Source organism: Chrysochloris asiatica, unplaced genomic scaffold (genome assembly GCF_000296735.1).
Source record: "Chrysochloris asiatica unplaced genomic scaffold, ChrAsi1.0 scaffold00033, whole genome shotgun sequence".
In the NCBI taxonomy this organism is placed as follows: domain Eukaryota; kingdom Metazoa; phylum Chordata; class Mammalia; order Afrosoricida; family Chrysochloridae; genus Chrysochloris; species Chrysochloris asiatica.
The window spans coordinates 1817701-1837039 of record NW_006408551.1 but is presented as its reverse complement, the minus strand read 5'-3'; the positions used below and the strand labels follow the sequence as shown (position 1 = coordinate 1837039).

The 19339-nt window shown below is 40.6% G+C and overlaps 1 protein-coding gene across 2 annotated transcripts; it reads left to right on the top strand.

The window, feature by feature from the left end:
* Positions 1-804: 804 nt before the first annotated feature.
* Positions 805-16383, top strand: WIBG (within bgcn homolog (Drosophila)). Of its 2 annotated transcripts, none has more exons than XM_006859398.1 (3): positions 805-841; positions 14956-15049; positions 15460-16383. In XM_006859398.1, the coding sequence occupies exons 1-3, from the start codon at positions 805-807 to the stop codon at positions 15941-15943; spliced, it is 615 nt and encodes a 204-aa protein (XP_006859460.1). In that variant the 3' UTR covers positions 15944-16383. The 2 variants fall into 2 exon arrangements, with proteins under 2 accessions (XP_006859460.1, XP_006859461.1); XM_006859399.1 differs by lacking the exon at positions 805-841 and adding an exon at positions 1445-1488.
* The last annotated feature ends 2956 nt before the right edge of the window (positions 16384-19339 follow it).

The following is a 19339-nucleotide window of genomic DNA, read 5'->3' as shown; positions in this document are numbered from 1 at the left end:
ACAGGGTCGCTATGGGTCGGAACCGACTCGATGGCACTTAACAACAACCACCTCTGCAGAGCCCAGGTGTGGCGCTGTAGGTTACTGCGCTGGACTGCAAAGTCGGCTTAAACCAAAGTCGATGGTTCAAGTTCACCAGCTGCTCCTCCGAAACTTTATATAGTGTTGCTATGGGTTGGAACTGACCCCATGGCACTTAACAACATCCCTCACAAAACAAAGTAAATTAGCATCCAATTTAGCCTTGTAGGTATATTGGTACATCCAAGTGGTGCTGAATGCAAAATATTGTTATAACTACAGGGATGTTGTTGTTGGTAAGTGCCGTCGAGTCGTTCTGACCCATAGCGATCCTGAACAGGGTTTCCGAGGCTGTAAATCTTTACAGGAGCTGAAAGCCTCATCGTTCTCTCACGGAGCAGCTGGTAGTTTCGAACCGCTGACCTTGAGGTTCGCAGCCTGATTCGTAACCACTACGCTACCAGAGCTCCTTAACTACAGGGATATTTTATAAATAATAATAAGTTTATATTGAAACACTGCATAAAGATTTTACAGTTACTTTGGTGTCACCCTGTGTGGTCCGCACCCCCACTCCTCTGGAGACGCCACTGCTAATTGGGTCCCTCCAGAAGGCTTCACTCTGCCCTGTGACCTGCCCTAGAGGCTCCCAGGGTCGGAGGCCGGGCAAATTTAGGCCCTCGTCAGTACGCCTCCGATTCCGCGGAACCGCCCCAGGGGCAGGGCCAGGGCTAGGGCCAGGGCAAGGCCTGTCGCGCAACCCGACCCGTAGCCTCCTCAGTCATGGAAGCCGCCGGCAACCCTGAGGCTGCGGGAACAGGTGACGGACCGGCAAGCTCTACACTCCTACGCCCCTCGCGCGAGTCTGTCCCGAGGGTTGACTTGGGCGGGGTTAAGCCGGGCGGCAGAGGGCAAACGGCACACGATTTCTACCTCCCTATTTGCTTAGAAAGGGATTACTGGGGTCTTCAGTTTGACCAGCAATATTCGAGAGCTCGAGTTTGCCTGTTCAGCCCCACGCCGTCAAATCTCTCTGGGATCCTAGTGCCCCTTTTCGGGTGTAGGTTGGTTTTGCACCCTCTACCCCCTTCCCCTTCCCCCTTCCCCCCGAGTTCCCGGACCCACGAGGAGTGCGTTTGAGGAAGAGGGACCGTGCTTCGGAACTTCTCTTGGCGCCCAGATGACTGTTTTATATGCAACTGTTTTAAAGGCGCTTAATAATGATAGCAGTGGTAATAAAGGAACCCACAGCTCTTATTTTATTAACTTCTTTAGTTTCTGCTCCCTCTTCCTTCCCCTACACGTTGGCCATGAATTGGTGCACTCTCCCTTTAAGACAAAGATGGTGGCTTGCTAAGATCGGGACTCCACTTCCGGTGGGGAGGAGGCGGAACCCTAGGCCGTTCACGCCGGAAGTGGTTTGCGTTTTCAAGATGGCGACTCCCTATGTAACTGACGAGACCGGCGGTGAGTGCGGGAGACGCGATCCGCTTCTCCCCTGGCTCTCGGGGCAGGGGTTCGGACTTGGATAGGGGTCTGCGCCCCGCCCACCCCGGGGCCCCTCCTTTGCTCCGCCCTCCGTACCGCCTTCCCCATTCATTCTCTCCTACGAGGTGTCAGCTGCGCCCCCTTCTGGTGTCTTGTTTGGGGGTCCTGGCTTCCGGTCACCCAAACCCTAGGGTCCTTCAATGCTGGTACCTACTCCAGAACTTTCACGGACCCAAAGCTTTTCTCCATCTGTAGGAGCATCCTATATCTCTTGTCGTTTCTCCAGCCTTGGAGGCACCTACAATCTCAGTTCCCTCCAATTTCTGCCTTCCCTTGCTCCCCTCCCCCATCTTTTAGTGATGCCTGCTTGCTGCCATACACCACCCTCTTTTATATTCTTTTTTACCCCCGAAGCCACATCTGCTGAAGAACTCATTGCTACAAAGTGCTTTTCACTCTCTCTCCCTTATTTTCATTGTTGAGCTATTGAAGTCCAGAGGTGTGTAGGAAAAAGGAACCTAATATAACTTCAGGCTTGGGTTTCCTCCTTGATGTGGTACCTTCTCTGTTTTCTCTAATCATTGGTGATGATAGAAGTTGAGGGGCTCCTCTCAAGCCATTTGACAAGTTGATAAAATCCACTATTACTTCTGTCTACAGAAGAATTTCTCTCCTTGTTGGCTTAGATGCAAAACTGTCTGCTGTGTGAGGTTTCTGTGTTGTAAACCGAGATTCAAGATTATCATCATGGTTTTGCCCCATCCAATTGTATCCGTTTTGGAAACTTAATAAAATCTTCCCAGTGAGGATCAGATAAGATATGTGAAAGTAATTTGTAAAGTGCTATGCAAGTACAAGATGTTACTGTTTTTGTATCCGTCATCGTGTAAACGTAGTTTTCTGTAGAACCCACGCTGTATTTGCTGTGGTACATACAGCCTGTTTTAAAATGTGTCACTTAAGCCTGTTGCACTCCATGTTTGTTTTCCTTAACCCACCTGTCTTATGGCACCTAATGTAACCCATTTCTCTGCTGCTTATTTCAAATCTCACATTTCAAAGTGGTACCTCTCTCCTCCTGCCCTCTACCCAGTATGTCCTTCTCCAACTAACTCCTTTTTAATATGTGCTTTGGAAATACCATTTATTGTTCAATATACTTGTCTCTATCCTAAACCATTTTCTTTACTTTGACTTAATGAAAATCTAAATGTCACTTCTTGCCCTACTTCCCCCTATCCCCCTGACCCGCAGAGGTATCTTCTGTTTCCTGTGCCTTTGTGGAAAAGCAGAAGAAATCAGTCTGCTTATCGTCTTTCCCTTATTAAGGGAGAAAAAACAAACCCACTGCCATGGAGTTGATTCCTGTACTATAGCAAGCTTGTGCTATTTCCTGATTACTGATGCAATCCTTGGGGAAGGCATCCTAATGCATCCTGAAATCTTAGTGTCAACATCCAGACTTATTGTATCATTTTTTCTTCCTCCACTTTGTTTCTTGCTATCATTCTCAGTGTCTTCAGCACCTTTGGAATACTTTTATCATCAGAAGGCATTGACTTGAGGGCTTCAAAAAGTCCGTGGAAATTTTATATTAGCTTTTAACACCATTTTTCCACAAACTTTTGAGGTCCTCTCATATTTCAAAGTAGCTACACATCAAAATCACTACAAACTAAATCTTAGCCAGGACATTGCTTCTTCTTCAGGTGCTACCCATCACCTTTGCCTCCTTTACTGTGCAAACCAGCTTCTTGCCTCTCCTTAGGCTCGCGGTGTATGACGCTGTAGGATAAGCACTGAACTGCTAACCACAAGGTTCAGACCCACTTAGGAACTGAGTTGATGGCACTTAACAATAGACCTGCTGGAAGGAGCCTTGCTGGTACTGTGGTTAAATGCTTTACTGTTAACAAAAGGTCAGTGGTTCACATTTACCAAGGAGCAGCTAGTGAGTGTGAACCCCCAACCTTGCAGTTCACTGACTTTGCAGTCCAGTGCTTATTTTACACTACTCCTTAAATACAAATTTAGGTATGTAATTTTTATTCAATATAAATTATCCATCAGAGTCTACTGTTAAAATGGGCATAAATTCTTTTAATCTTTTTTTTGTGTGTGTACATTTTTTAATGAGGTTGAGTCAGATGATATATTCCTCAAACAAAAAAACTTTGTTGTGAATTGAGTGAAGCTCTGAGCAGATCAGTTTTCCATTCAACAATTACATATTTTGTTTCATCTCATTGATTGCAATCCCACCAATGTAGCATCATTTATCCCACTTCCTTCCCATGTTTCCTGTTTCTAATCCTCTTTTCCTAGCCCTTCTGAACTTTATCATTGGGTAAATGCTGCCCTTTTGATCTCAGATGGTTGATTATTCTAAGGTGTGTGTCCCTCACTAGTGTTATTGTAACCCTTATTGTTGTTTAGTGCCATCAAGTTTTTGAGGTTCAGTTGGTAAGCATGAATTACTGACCTTATGGTTTAAACCAACCTTGCAGTCCAGTGCATTAACCCGCAGCACCATACTAGGACTCCTGATAGACTTATCATTTGGCTAAAAAGTGAGCCATGAGGATGAGTTCATTTCCAGGCTTGAAGGGTGGGGTCATAGTATCAGGAGTTTCATCAAGTCATCAAGTCTTTATCTGACCTGTAGGGCCAACCTTTTTAAAATTTATTTTGAGTATTGTTCCACATTTTTCTTTCACAATTCGCAGGACCTTCTAATGTGATCCCTTTCAGAGTAGTTGATAGTGGTAGCCAGGTACCATCTAGTTCTTTTGATCTCAGGGTTATGGAGACTAATGTTAGCATAGTCCATTAGTCCCTGCAATTTATTGGTTCCATGGGTCTTCAATTTTCATCACTCTTCTTTCTTCCAATCAGGGAGAGACCACTAGTTGCACTTTAGATGGCGGCTTACCAAAGTAGGATGTAAAACGTTGTCTTTTTTAAGACCTAAATATTTTTCTTTCCTATTAAACATTATATGTAAAAGCTTTAAAAATACTGGCAGAATGTTTTATTGTTTGTACGTACCATGTTTCCAGAATTTTTGCTACAAGAATTCTTTTGACTATTTTTATGCATGAAATTGTTTTCCTGCATTTAGGGTTATTTTAGTAGGACAGATTTTCCAGAAGTAGAATTATTGGGCTGGAAAGTACAAGTGTTTATTTTTTTAGTTATAATATTAATTCATATTCATTATAAAAGACTTACAAAATGCACTTTTGCAAGTAGAATGAAATGTAAATCACATACATGATTAGTAGTTTTTCTTTCTACATACACATATAGCATAGCATATGCTATTAACATGATTTGGATGATACTGAATGGGGTGTATTTCCCAAAATATGATTCTCAGAACAGTTAGTAATCTTATGAGATATACTAAGATATAAATTTAAATAAAACTAAGGTTTTGGGCAATCATAAGGAGTCTTCAAAAAGTTTATGGAAAAATTCTATTATTTTTAAATTCCATTTATCCACGAGCTTTTTGAAGGCCTCTCCCTGCCCTGTGCATTTGAGAAACACTATAAATGATATGAAGGTAAGTCAGAAAGTATTGCTAAGTATGTCTAAGTGATAATTGGATGGGTGCAGAGAAGTTCTCTCAGTAATACACTTTTGTCTTACTCATTAGGATGCTGTCTTAGTTCTCTAGTGCTATGTAACAGAAATAGCACAAGTGGATGACTTTAACAAACCAAGTTATTCTCACGGTTTTGGAGTCTAGAAGTTTGAATTCAAAGCACTGACTCCGGAGAAGAGTCCTCGTCTCCTTTCATTATTTGTAGGCCCAGCATTCCCGGAACATTTTTCATGTGTCTTGGCATCAGTTTTTCCCTGGGTCTAGAAGCTGCAGTCGGTACCAACTCGATGGCATCTAACAACAAGAAGAAGCTTCACAGTATAGAGACCTCAGGTCTAAAGGACACATTCCATCCCCAGCTCTTCTTTCTTAGTGGTAGTAGATCTCTCTCTGCTCACCTTGTTTCCTCTGGTAGCATAGTGGGTTATGAGTCAGGCTGCTAACCACAAGGTAAACAGTTCGAAACTATAGCCACTCCGAAGAAAGATGAGGCTTTCTGCTCCCATAAAGATTTATAACCTTGGAAACCCTATACAGGGTTGCTATGAGTCAGAATCAACTCCATAACACATAACCACCAACCAAATGATTTTGCTCACTCTGGGAAACTCCTTTACATTGGATCAGGGTTGTGATGGGATTTAGGGTATTGCTGCCCACCCTTAATTATTGGCTTATCATATAGGATTGTATCATGGGGGAATAATCATATAATTGCTACATTTATATCATTATATAATTGCCAAACCACAAAGAAATCATGACCCAGCCAAGGTGACACATACAAGGAAGACACACAATTCAGTATATGGCAGTTGCCTTCAAAAGAAAAAGGTTCAATCAAAATAATGGCCTCTGAGGGGAGCTATTTAGCCAGTTAAACTCAAGGTAGAGAGGTCATCTCAGAAGGTTGTGGTTGGCAGTTTTTGGAGATCCCCAAAGGGGTAAGTAATCTTATTAGAATTCCTTGAAGGACATAGGATGATCATTTAATTTTAAGAAAATTGAAAACTGCATTAGTGAGAAAAAGGCCAGGAAAGTTGTACCAAGGAATATTTTTCCATCTTGACAATGCAAGAGCCCATTCTTAAAGGATAGCCAGGGCTATCCTATGAGAATTTCATTGAGAAACCTTACCGCAGTCACCCTACAGCCCTGATCTTGTCCCTCCAGACTTTTTTGTTCCCAGTTCTCAAAGGACCTTTAAAAGAAACACAATCTGAGCCCCTTGAGGATGCACAAATGGTGTAAATGGAAGAGAACAGAGTTCTTCAGGAAGGGTTACAGAGAGATGGAAACTGCCTTCAGAAATGAATACAGCTAGATGGAGGATATGTTGAGAAACAATAGCTTCACATTTTTCTGTTTTGTTTAATAAAGATTTTTTATGGGTTTATAGCAATAACTTTTGACTGGCCCTTATATCATCATCTTATTTACAGGAATAAGAGAACCTATTTAAAAATAAAAAACAGGACATAATTAACTCAGAGAAGCCTTGCAGTTAAAACATTTTTTGTGGCGTCTTTAACTCAGGATTTCCCAAGCTTATTTAATAATTTTGGGGGTAACTAAAACTCTTATGGGAATTACCAAATTTATGCCTGGACTGTCCACTCTTATATTCAAGATACTCTATTACATTTGAGTTGATAACAACTCACAGCTGCCCTGTAGGACAGGTGAGAAATGATTTCCAAGGCTGTAAATCTTTATGGAAGCAGACTGCTATATCTTTCTCCTGCCCAATAGCTGGTGGATTTGAACTGCCAACCTTTTGGTTAGCAGTCGAGTGCTTTAACCACCATGCCACCAGGGCTCCTGTATAATACTCTCTGATATGAACACAGTGTGTTGAGCAAAAAGCTAATGATTTGCTTAATGAGGGAACAGCTTAAAACAGTTGCTGTTTTAACACAGGTATCAAAGATGATGGCTAATTTGCAGAGCTCAAAACAGTTGTAATCCATAGGGTTTTCATTGGCTGCTTTTCAGAATTAGATTTTTCCTAGGCCATTTTAATCTTGAAGGGTCACTGAAACCTGTTCAGCACCATAGCAACACACAGCCTTCACTGAGTCTGGTAGGTGCACGAGAGGTATGTTGTCTGGGAATATGAGAATTCTACCACTGAAACACCAAAATGCACTTTCCTAATCATTCTTGGTATATTGTGAGTTTTTCCACTGCTATCTATGTGTGTCATTTCAAGCTCACCAGCCGCTCCCCGGAAGCCCTCTAAAGGATCATTATAAGTCGGAACCAACTTGAAGGCACTTAGCCTTTTGGAATGCCAATTCCTTTCTCATCTCTAGGTGCAGAAATGCTGGCCATTGCAATATTACTCCCACCTAGCCTCCCACCTACCAGAGCTGGTGCATAGTGGTTATGAATCGGGCTGCGAACCACAAGGTCAGCAGTTCGAAACTACCAGCTGTTCCGCGGGAAAAGATGAGCCTTTCTGCTCCAGTAAAGATTTACAGCCTCGGAAACTGTGTACAGGGTGTCTATGAGTCGGTACTGACTCCACGGCACATAACAACAAATCCATTACCCTTTTTCTCAGTTTTCCTTGTCCTTCATCTCTTTCAGTATTTAACATTGTTTCCTTACCTTTCTTAAAGGTCTCCATGGGCACAGCACTGACTTGATCCTCTTCTTTCTACCAATTATTTCTTGTTATTTATTGCTGACACATTCTCCTCCTTGAGCAAATGATCCAGAACCATTTTCCAGGCTCATTCCTTCAACATTCATCTTCTCTTTTTATATTTTCTCTGTTGAAAACTGCATTCAGTCTTAATAATTGTTGGCTGAGACCATCCTCAAGTCTTGATCTGTGACCCAGTCTTCTTTGAAACACCCCCCTCCCAAGGACTTTACTAATCACTTCTGCCTAACCTGTTAGATGTCTCCTTCCAAGCCTGGCTATTGTGTGGGACTTAGTCTCTTCATTGTCTTTTTGTTACTCCTGAAAACTAGGCTCCTTTCAATTTAAGAGTTTTTAATGCTAATTTATTTAAGGAAACCGATGGGGGATTACAAAACAGCAGACATGGGGAAATGAGAAAGTGTACAAAATTCTTAAAATAACAATCTGTAATCTGTAGTTTCTGACTCTCAAAGATATTACCTGAAAGTCCTGATATTCTGCCCTTGGTTTTTATTTCTAGGGGTGGGAATCGCCATACTTCTCCCTTCTTTTTGACTTCACCCTTGGATGCCATCAAGGCCAGAGGATGGAACCAAGATAACATAAAATAGGTGCTCCTTTGTGATAATGGGCTATTTGTATCTCTGAGGGCTTCTAGACAGGATGGCCATTCAAGAAGCTTCTGTTCTGCCTTTCCTCATACTCCGTCTTTACTTCAACTATAATTTCTATGCAATTAAAGTAAATGTTTCTGGCATTGTCCCTTTCTCCTTAATTCCGTATGAAACACTGCTTGTCTAGAGTTAACTATTTTCATAAAGTTTTCTTCTCCGCATTTTTTCTTTATATCAATTTTTATTCTCCAAAATTTACACATTCAAGAGTGAATTCATTTATATCTGTGTGTTTGTTTGTCCCCTTTCTTCTTTACTAGAATGTATTATGCTATAAGATGGCAAGAACTGTGCCTGTTTTATTGAATGCTATATATCTAGCCCGTTATAGTGCCTGGAACAACAGTAAATGACCAATAAACATTTTAAATGTATGTGTGAATAAATGTTCTAACTGTAAGGTTGACTGTGAAAATCAAATACGAGATGACATGTGAAAAGCACCAGGTTAAATCCACTATGGTGCTATTTTCCTTATTTCCTCTCTGTAATTCAATTCTAGACAGCTTTTAGATTAGAATCCACCGTTAATGGGTTCTTCATAATAAATTTCTTCATTTTCCTTTCAAAACCATGTTGTTGTTGTTAAGGGCTTTAGAGTCTGTTCTGATTCAAAACAACTTCTGTACAGGGTTCCAAAGGAGTGGCTGGTGGGTTTGAATCACCAGTGTCTGGTTAGCAGTCCACTGTTTATCTTACAGCGCTACACCAGAACTCCTATACCCAGAGAGACGATTTAAGTCAAATCTTCTCAGACTGCATCTTATCACATTCATTTTCTCTACCTTTAGTGTATGTTACACATTTTCAGGTTAATCTTTAAAAATTACTTTGAGCAAATCACCTGTACTCCCTTACTGGCCTTCAGTGCTTCCCATACTCTGAGGCTTAAGTCCAAATTCCTTTCCTATTTTATATGCCTTTTGCCCAAAACATACTGAGTCCTCAATTGTTCCCTAAGTGGTTGACTTAAATATTTGTTCTTTAACCAATATTTACTGTTGTCAGTGGGCTAGGCCCTTTGCTACAAAGATCATCAAAAACACAGTACGTCTTTTCCATCAATCAAACAGTTATATTAAACATCAGAGCACGAAAAAAGCTAAGACAGGTACTGTGGGTACCTGGCATGGGGTAAGGAGGTCAGGGAAGACCAGCAGAAATGATCTGTTAAAAGAAACGAGAAAAATATTTTTAAGGACAAGTGAAGCAAAAACAATATAGGCTTGGGTCCAGGTTAGATTTATGAATAAAGTGGCTGGAAAAGAGTGTGAATGGCAGGTGCTAAGAGGTTGAACACTAGCAAGAACTAGAACAAAAAGGTCTTTTGTGTGCCCTGAGGGCAATAGGAATCCAGAAGAATCTTAGTAGGGGTACAGTTTACAGGAATTATCCCTTTCCTTTCTCCTTTTTCCGCACCATCACTTCTCACTTATGTAAATCCTGTTCATCTGCCAAGGTTCACAATAGATGCTGTGTATTTCATCTTTTAAAATCACCTAATCAAAAGTAATTCACTCTCCTTTACATCTGTCATTCTCCAAATTGTTCAGAATTAAAACCTAAAATTACACATTTTAAAAATCCATAATATAACATTAGTGAGAATTATTAAAATATTTATAATTTTATCACCCCAACACAGTATTATCATTTAAAATGGATATACTGTATATATTTAGCCATTCTTACAGAATTGGATATAATTTTTAGCTATCAGTAGATAATGTCATAATTATCACATGATTCTCTCTCCCTCTTTTTTTTCTTGTTGGAACTATTTTCTTATGCTAAACTCTCAAAATTTGTCTACTAAAACAAAGAGTGTTGAATTATCTTCTACTTCTGCTACTTTGAGCCTTCCCCTCAGTGAGTGAATTCTGAGTGGTTTTCTTTGGTAATTTACCTGGCACCATCACTTTTCCATTCTCACTGTCTCAGTCCATTCTGTTGTTTTATGCCAGAATTATTGCAATCTTTTTTCCTTGCTAGTTTCCCCTGTCTCCAATGTTTTCCCTTTTCAAATTGCCTTCTCATTATGCCAGATTAATTGCTCTAGAACACTGCTTTGAATAAAGGGTTTATTATTTTGACGAACACTTACTGAATGCATTTCATGAGCCAGATATTAAACTTCTTAACTGGCATTCAAAGTCTGATCATTCTCCTTCATTGCTTTATACCAGTGAGTCCTCTGGCCCAGCCAGAGTACTTCATTCACTGTCTCCCATATATGGCATGACTGAATTTTTTAGAATGTTTTAAAATGAACTTCTATGAATGATCAGACTTTGAATGCCAGTTAAGAAGTTTAATTTAGAATTCTTTTTGCCCCCCTTTTCATTTACTTTCGTTTGGCCCTTTTTTCATAGTCCTCTAATCCCTGTCCTCCTCCATAAAGCCTCTGTTTTTCCATTCATTGATGTTTTTACTCTGCCTTTATACTCAGGTACCACATTTTGTCACTTTGCCTCATTTGCCATTTAACATATGCAACCTTTATATATTTGACTGTGTATTTCCTGTTTCAACTAGACTATAAGCCCTTTGCAGTAAAAGGGTAGAATCTTGGTCTTTTATAAATCCAAAGCCTATTGTAGCTAGATGAAAAATATCCTTAGTGGCACTCTTTATTCACCAGATAAAGTCCAAAATTCTTGACCATGTTTCTGAAGGTTTTCTAAAATCTGGTTCCATTTTCTTTTTTGGGTCATTACACCTAACTTACTATTTCCTAACACAAACTGTCTGATTCACCTGTAACCTTCTTTGTTTTCTAAATTCTCCATGTGTCACTTCCACATTCAGACTTTTTAAAAAATATTTTAGTACTTTTTATGCTTTTTCATTTTTCTCCCATCCATCTGTTAAATTTTATTAATTTCCTTTGATATATTTAAAAAATGATTTACAGTGTGAATAAAAAACCAATTTATTTAATATTTAACCAGTATTTAACAAATATTTAATTCATGTGGGAGGCTTTAGAAATTTTACCTTTAAAACCTCTGCTTTTTACATTATACAAAAGAGATTTTTAAAAAAAGTTAATGGTTCCTCCCACCTTCTCTTCCTCCCACCACTTGTCGGCCAGTTTGTTGTCCAGTGGTGGCTTGTGTGTTGCTGTGATGCTGGAAGGTACATAACCAGTATTTTATAAAAACCAGTAGGGTCACATGTGGTGGACATGTTTCAGCTGAGCTTCCAGACAAAGGAGGAGAGGCGGACCACTTCTGAATGTTTAGCCACTGAAAACTTTAGGAATAGCAGGGGGATATTGTCATATATAGTGCCAGAAGATGAGGTTGGAAGGTACTCAGACTACGACTAGGGAAGAGCTGTCTCTCCAAAGTAGAGTTGATCATGGAGTAAAGCTTTCAGGACCAACGTTTGTTGATGGGGAGCAACTCAAAAGGAGGAGGAATAGCTGCAAATACCCATTAATAATTGGAACATGGAATGTACAAAGTATGAATCTAGGAAAGTTGGAAGTTGTCAAAAATGAAACAGAACTCAAAAAATTGACATCCTAGGCATTAGTGAACTGAAATGGACTGGAATTAGCCATTTTGAATCAGACAATCATATGGTTTACTATGTTGAAAATAAATTCAATAGGAATGGCATCGCTTTCATCAAAAAGGACTTCAAGATCTTGAAGTACAGTGCTATCTATGATAAGAATGCAAAGACTGGAAACAGGAAGAATGAGTAGTTGGAAAATACAGCTGTGGTGATAGAAATGATGCTGGAGACTGCATGATAGAAATTTTTTTTAAGACCAATGACTTATTCATTGCAAATACCAGTTTTAAACAACATAAAAGGCAACTATACATATGGACCTCACCAGATGGAATACACAGGCAAATTTGCTACATCTGTGGGAAGAGACAGTGGAAAAGCTCAACATCATTTGCCAAAACAAGGCCAGGCACCAACTGGAACATACCAATTGCTCATATAATCGTTTTTGTGGACTGTGGTATGCCAGTAGACCATGGCATCCGCTGAGCTCCCAGGCCCAGCAACTCATTGCCTTAAGATGTCTGATGATATCTAATAAGTTTTCATCATTTTGCCCACTGTATGCTCTACCACAGTCATAGTTTGTAGGAAAGGTAAATATCCATATGGCAATATCCTCTTTCAAACTCACATTTGTGAAATATATACATATATCCTACTCCTCCTCAACATCCATTCAGCCTGTGTCTGTCCACATATCTACTTGCAGAACATTGTTGTCCCAAGGGATACATGTTTTTTTAATGTTTGTGACTAAATGATAAGCATGAAACAGTCTGCTAGATACCAAAGTAAGATGGTTATCTGAAGGAAAAACACGGTGTGATTGTCTGATTTGCAAGCTAAGCAAGTGCCTCTTTTCTTGGAACACCATTTTTACTTGAGTAACTAACAGGCTCATAACTCAGACTTGGGTATCTGACAGATATTTTCCTGAAAACGAAGCAAACCTGTCAATTCAGTAAACGACTAACATTACCAATGATAAAGTTTGAGTTTCAGATCAAAATTAGTAACTATTAAGCATGGGACTGCTAACTGAAAGGTCAGTGGTTCGAATCTACCAGCTATTCTGTGGGTGAAAGATGTGGCAATCTGCTTACCACCTTGGAAACTTGAGTTCTGGGAAACTTGTATCTGGCAATATGCAAGTATACACTTGATAGCTTCCCATTACTTAATGATTTTTTAATACTTGACATTTGATTTTTAAAATATTGCATAATGACGTAGTATTCTAAAGTAATAGTGTAAAGGGGGTTCTGGCACAAAAAGTTATAACTATTCTACAGATTCTGCACCTCTGTTTTTCACTTAGTATATCATGAACAGCATTTCAAGTCAGAACATTTTGAGCTTGCAGCTTGCCCTTAGGAAGTTAGCTGCTGAAATCCAGATAGCGGTGGTATCTCTGTCCCAATGACTGCTGTGGAAGCTAGCAGCAGCGATGGAAAAGAGGGGGAGAGAGTTTGAGACCTCTGTCACCTATTACCGGTAGGAGGAGGTGGGGAAGCACAATTCCTGCAAGGAAATATGGCTGGTGATCCACGGAGGAGTCTACAAGAACCCGCCTGCTTCCTTGAAGATCCTAGAGGAAACTAAGTTCTGCTGGGACAGGCTGGTGCAGCTGCGAGTAAAAGTTTTGATGATGCCATTCCTTTGATGCCAGAGAAACACTAAAGCAATATTATGTTGGTGACGTCCATTCATGTGACCTTCAAACTGTAAACAGTGGCAAGGATACTATGAAAAATAATACATATACAAGTTGCTCGTCATATTGGTTTTTCCCCACCTTGGGTGCTATTTTCGTTGGTTTCCTGTATCATTACACTACAAGCTGGAAAGCAGATCCTCCTGAAGAGACCTTGTTAATGTCTGGAAAGCACACCCTCCTTGCGAGTGAAACTAGAGACTTGCTTTGAGGGTTGCAGAATTGCCCTCTTCTCGAATCCTGCCAAAATTGTTTTCTTATGCTTGGAACCAAGACAGTAGACCAGACATCTTCCTCAGACCTAGGCCAATGTCCTGCATTTCTCGGAGCTTCACTCCCAAAGCCCCTGCTCACTTTGCTGTGTCCTTACCAAGATTTTCCTTCACTGCTTTCCACAAGTACCTGCACATTTAGCAACTTCTGTTAATGATTGTAATTCATAGATTGTATTTACATTGCCCTTTGATAACAATATTTTAAATTACATTAGACATTTTTAGTAAGGCAGCACACTCTGGTTTTGAAAGTTTTGTTTTCTTTCCCATTTTGCTTTTAATTAGGTTTTTTTTTTTCTTGGAAAAAAAAAAAAGTGTGTTTAAATCTAGCACATACAATGGAATACCATGCTATTAAAAAGTGTGAGTGAACCAAATCTATTAATTCATCTAGTGATAACCATTCAAGTGTTTTTCCAGTTTTTTTCTGAATAATGCAACATCAAATATCCTTGTATGTTAAGTGCCGTTGAGTCCATTCCGACCCATAGCAATCCTGTATAGGGTTTCCGAGGACCCTCTGGTTCAAACTGACTTTGAGATCCAGCGCATTAACCGACACAACCCCAGGGTAGCATAGTATAGAAACAGGCCTAAAGTTTTCCTGTTTTTCCAATTCCATTATATAAAATTTCCTCATTTCCATGAAGTACCTTGTCATTTCTGTTCTTGTAGTTGTTTTTGCCTACTTTTTAAAGCCTCTTCTACATTTACTGCCTTTTGATGTAGTAGTCTGTTTTCTTGTGTTTTTAACTCTTCCTCTGTTCCTGACTTATACCAACTAAATTATAAAACTTGAAGCTCTTTGAGTGCAGGGATGGTGTATTATGCCATTTTTACCCCATAGAGCCTATTTTCTTTTTTTTTTTTTTTTAAGTAATATAGAAGAGAGATTAAGGGTTGCTATAAGGTGCTTTAATGGTTGGATAATGGAGGGCTGGATACTGGGAAATGTTTGAAATAACTCACCAACTTAATTTCTCTAATTCCAGGCAAGTATATCGCCTCAACACAACGACCTGACGGAACTTGGCGGAAGCAGCGGAGGGTGAAAGAAGGCTATGTGCCGCAAGAGGAGGTCCCAGTGTGCGTGGTTAGGCCTCTGGAGGGGTTACTTAATTGGCTCCTAACAGAATGATAAAATGGGCGTGCTTATGCATTCAGGGAAGATGCCCCTGGGCATTCAGGAAATACAATGGGAGGCAACTATCAGGGGTCTGGGATTTTGGAGTGAGGTTGGAAATAGTTAATCCTGTTCCTATGGCCTGTTCCTCAGAATTTCCAAATTGCGTTCAGAGATGGAGAGCTGGAGCGCCGTTCTAACACAGATCCAGCGCTTCTGGTCTCAGTGACCCTTCTATAATATGGCCTGCCTAACAGGAAAGTTGGGGCTGGACCATGAGTGACTAAGGAAGTGGGATGTGATTAGGGCTTGAAAAGTTAGGGGCTCAAGTCAGTGACTCTTTGAAACTTATTGACATTTCTGTTTCCTTCAGGTATGAAAACAAATATGTGAAGTTTTTTAAGAGTAAACCAGAACTGCCCCCAGGGCTGAGTCCTGAAGCCACTGTTCCTACCACCCCATCCAGGCCTGAAGGTGGTGAACCAGGTCTCTCCAAGACAGCCAAACGCAACCTGAAGCGAAAGGAGAAGAGGCGGCAACAGCAAGAGAAGGGAGAGGCAGAGGCTTTGAGCCGGACTCTTGAAAAGGTGTCCTTGGGAGAGACGCCCCAACTCCCTAGTGCCCCACAGGGCTTCTGCGCAGTCCCTACCGCTGCTTCTGACCAGGCCGACTCAGCTGCTACCACTGAAAAGGCCAGGAAGATAAAGAATCTGAAGAAGAAGCTGCGGCAAGTCGAAGAGCTGCAACAGCGGATCCAGGCTGGGGAGATCAGCCAGCCCAGCAAAGAGCAGCTAGAGAAGCTGGCAAGGAGGAGGGCACTGGAGGAAGAGCTGGAGGACTTGGAGCTCGGCCTGTGAGGCCTTTAGGGAGTAGGGAATGGACTGCAGAACAAACCATGGGCTCTCTGGGGTCCTGGGGGATGTGGGCAGCAGCAGTCAGGAGGGGTACCCCCATACTGGCTCACTTCTACCTTTTGCTGCCTAACTGTCCTCCAGAGTCTAGCCTTTCCCTTATTTCTTCTTTTTCTGCCCCCAATGCCTACTTTTGGACTTTCCCTCTTCCGTTCCTAGTGTTCAAATTTTCAGTGACAACCCCAGGTACCTTTGCTGCTGGTTTGGGTGTTTAAAAGAAAATTGGGTGGGTGGGAATCTCTTAGCTGAGATTGGGGGTAAAGGGACTACACCCAAAACTTGGAGTCTTGGTTCCTGTTCACAGTGTTTAGGGGTTATTTTCCCCTCCACCCCCACTTTTTTTCCTTTTTTTTTAAAGAATGAGAATAAACTCAAGTAGACATGTCTGGATTTTCCTCTCTTTTTAGCTCCTGTTGTTAAGTGCCATTGAGTCTGTTCCGACTCATAGTGACCCTGTATAGGGTTTCCGAGGGGCAGCTGGTGAGCTTGAACTGCTGACTGTGTGGTTCCAACCAACCTTACAGTTGAGTACTTCTCTTATAAACCAGGACTCCGTTTAGCTCCTAGTAGGGGTTTTATCTTCCTAAGCTTGGCATACGAAGACAAATATTAGGGTTTTTAAAAAAAATTATGAGCTTATGACCAAATTAGCAACATTGATTTCTATACATGTTGGCCTAGACTTAATTGGAAAAAATGATAATCAAATGAAACTTAGAATAAGTTTAATTTGACATGTTAATTTATATATGCCATTATTATGCTGCATATTAATTTGGCATTTGTGCCTCCCTTACTGTTTTCTTCTTTGTGAAAAGAATGTAGACTGATTTCACAACTTTACCTACAACAGCTCTTTTGAAATTTCAGTTTCTCAGATAGCAACTCAAAGTAACATTGTGGGAAACTAATGGTATATTGAGAAGCCCTCTTTGTTGTCGTTAGATGCCACTGAGTCTGTCCAACTCATAGTGACCTTATGCACAGCAGAACGAAACACTGCCCGATCCTGGGCCAACCTCACTACTGTTGCCACGCTTGAGTCCATCGATACTGCCGCTTGGCCAATCCATCTTATTGGAGGTCTTCCTCTTTTTATCTGACCCTCCACTTTACCAAACATGATGTCCTTCTCCAGCGACTGGTCCCTCCTGAAGTATGAGAGACAAAGTTTAGCCATCTTGGCCTCCAAGGAGCACTCTGGCTGCACTTCTTCCAGAATGGATCTATTGGTTCTTTTGGCAGCCCATGGCACTTTCAATATTCTCCTCTATCAAAAGCATCAATTCTACAGTCTTCCTTATATTGAGAAGTCCTCTTAAGTAAAGGAAATTACAGCTAGCCACTCCTTCCCCCTTCAAAAGAAAGTTACCTAATTCTTTTTAAAAAAATAAGGTATTATGCTTTCATTGAGAAGTTACTTAATTCTTACATATCCTTTGATTTCTATACCTTGACTTATCAGTCTTTTCCAGTTAGTTTAGTGATCAAGAGAGAAGTTGGCTGCAGTGAACTCTCTCAGGAGAGAAAGTCTAATATATAAGGTTCCCACATAATCTGACCCCTATTTAACTTGCCAACCTTATTTCTTGCTATTACTCAGCTCTGGTTATACTGTATGCCCCATTTATACTGAATAACTTTTAGTTCAATGAATGATCCATCCTCTGAGTCTTAGTCCTTTGCCCATGCTGGTCCCTTTGCCCTGAACAGTCTTCCCAACTCCCTTTTCCTTAACTCTTTGTTGGTGGATCTTAGTTTATCCTCTTTTAGAAAATCATCCTTTACTCTCATATTAACTGGCTTCTTTAACACCCAGCATTAACACTCAGCACTTTTGTTGTTATCATTGTTACCAGTTCCAATTCATAGTGACCCATTATACAACAGAATGACATGCTTCCAGGTCCTGTGCCATCCTTCCAATTGTTGTAGACCATGTTGTCAGTCCAACTCATTGAGGATCTTTTTTGTTGTCCAAACTATGTGAGATCAAGTCTCACCATCCTCACTTCTAAGGAACATTCTGGCTGTACTTCTGACACAGATTTGTTCATTTTTACTTTTGGCTGCTGAATCACTTAGAACTCATAGCACCCTTATTCACAACAACAACATGCCTGGCCCTGTGGCATCTTCACAATTGTTAGACTTGAGCCCACTACTCCTGCCACTGTGTGCCAGTCCATCTTGTTGGGGGTCTTCTGCTTTTTCGCTGACCCATCACTTTACCAAGCATGATGTCCTTCTTTAGGGACTTTTGGTCTGAAGTATGAGAGACACAGTCTGGCCATTCTGGCTTCTATGGAGCATTTGGCTGCACTTCCAACATAGATTTGTTTGTTCTTCTACAGTCCATGGTACTTTTAATATTCATCTCTAACACAAATAATTCAAATGTGTCAGTTCTTCTATGGTCTTCCTTATTCACTGTTCTACTTTCACATGCAAATGAGGTGATCAAAAATATCCTGGCCTGGGGTCAGGCATACCTTATTCCTCAAACTGACATCTTTGCTCTTGAGCACTTTAAAGAGGCCTGTGCAGCAGATTTTTCTAATGTAGTATGTTATTTGATTTCTTGACTGTTGGTTCCATGAATGTTGATCCAAGCAAAGTGAAGTCTTTGACAATTTCAATTTTTTCTCCATTTATCATGATGCTACTTATTGATCCAGTGGTGAGGATTTTTGTTTTCTTTTCATTGAGGTACAACCCATACTGAAGGCTGTGGTCTTTGATCTTCATCAGTTAAATATTTTAAGTCCTTTTAAGCTTTCAGGAATCAAGGTTTATCATCTGCATATTGCAGATTGTTAATGAGTCTTCCTCCAATCCTGATGCCATGTTCTTCATATAATCCAACTTCATATAATCCAGTTTGCTCAGCATACAGATTGAGTAAGTATGGTGAAAGAATGTAACCTTGGTGCATACCTCTCCTGATTTTAAACCATTCAGTATCCCTTTGTTCTGTTTGAACAACTGCCTCTTGGTCTATGTACATGTTTCTTTTGAGCACAGTTTTTAAGTGTTCTGGAATACTCATTCTCCCCAATTTTGTCTATAGCTTGTCATGATCCATACAGTAGAAAGCATTTGCATAGTCAATAAAGCACATATAAACATCTTTCTGGTACCCTCTGCTTTCAGCCAAGATCCATCTGACATCAGCAGTGATATCCATCCCTTGTTCCACATCCTTGTCTGAAACTTGGCAGTTCCCTATCAGTGTAGTATTGCAGTCATTTTTGAATTATCTTCAGCAAAATTTTACTTGCACTTGATTTTAATGATATTGTCTGATGATTTCTGCATTCTACTGGGTCATATCTCTTTGGA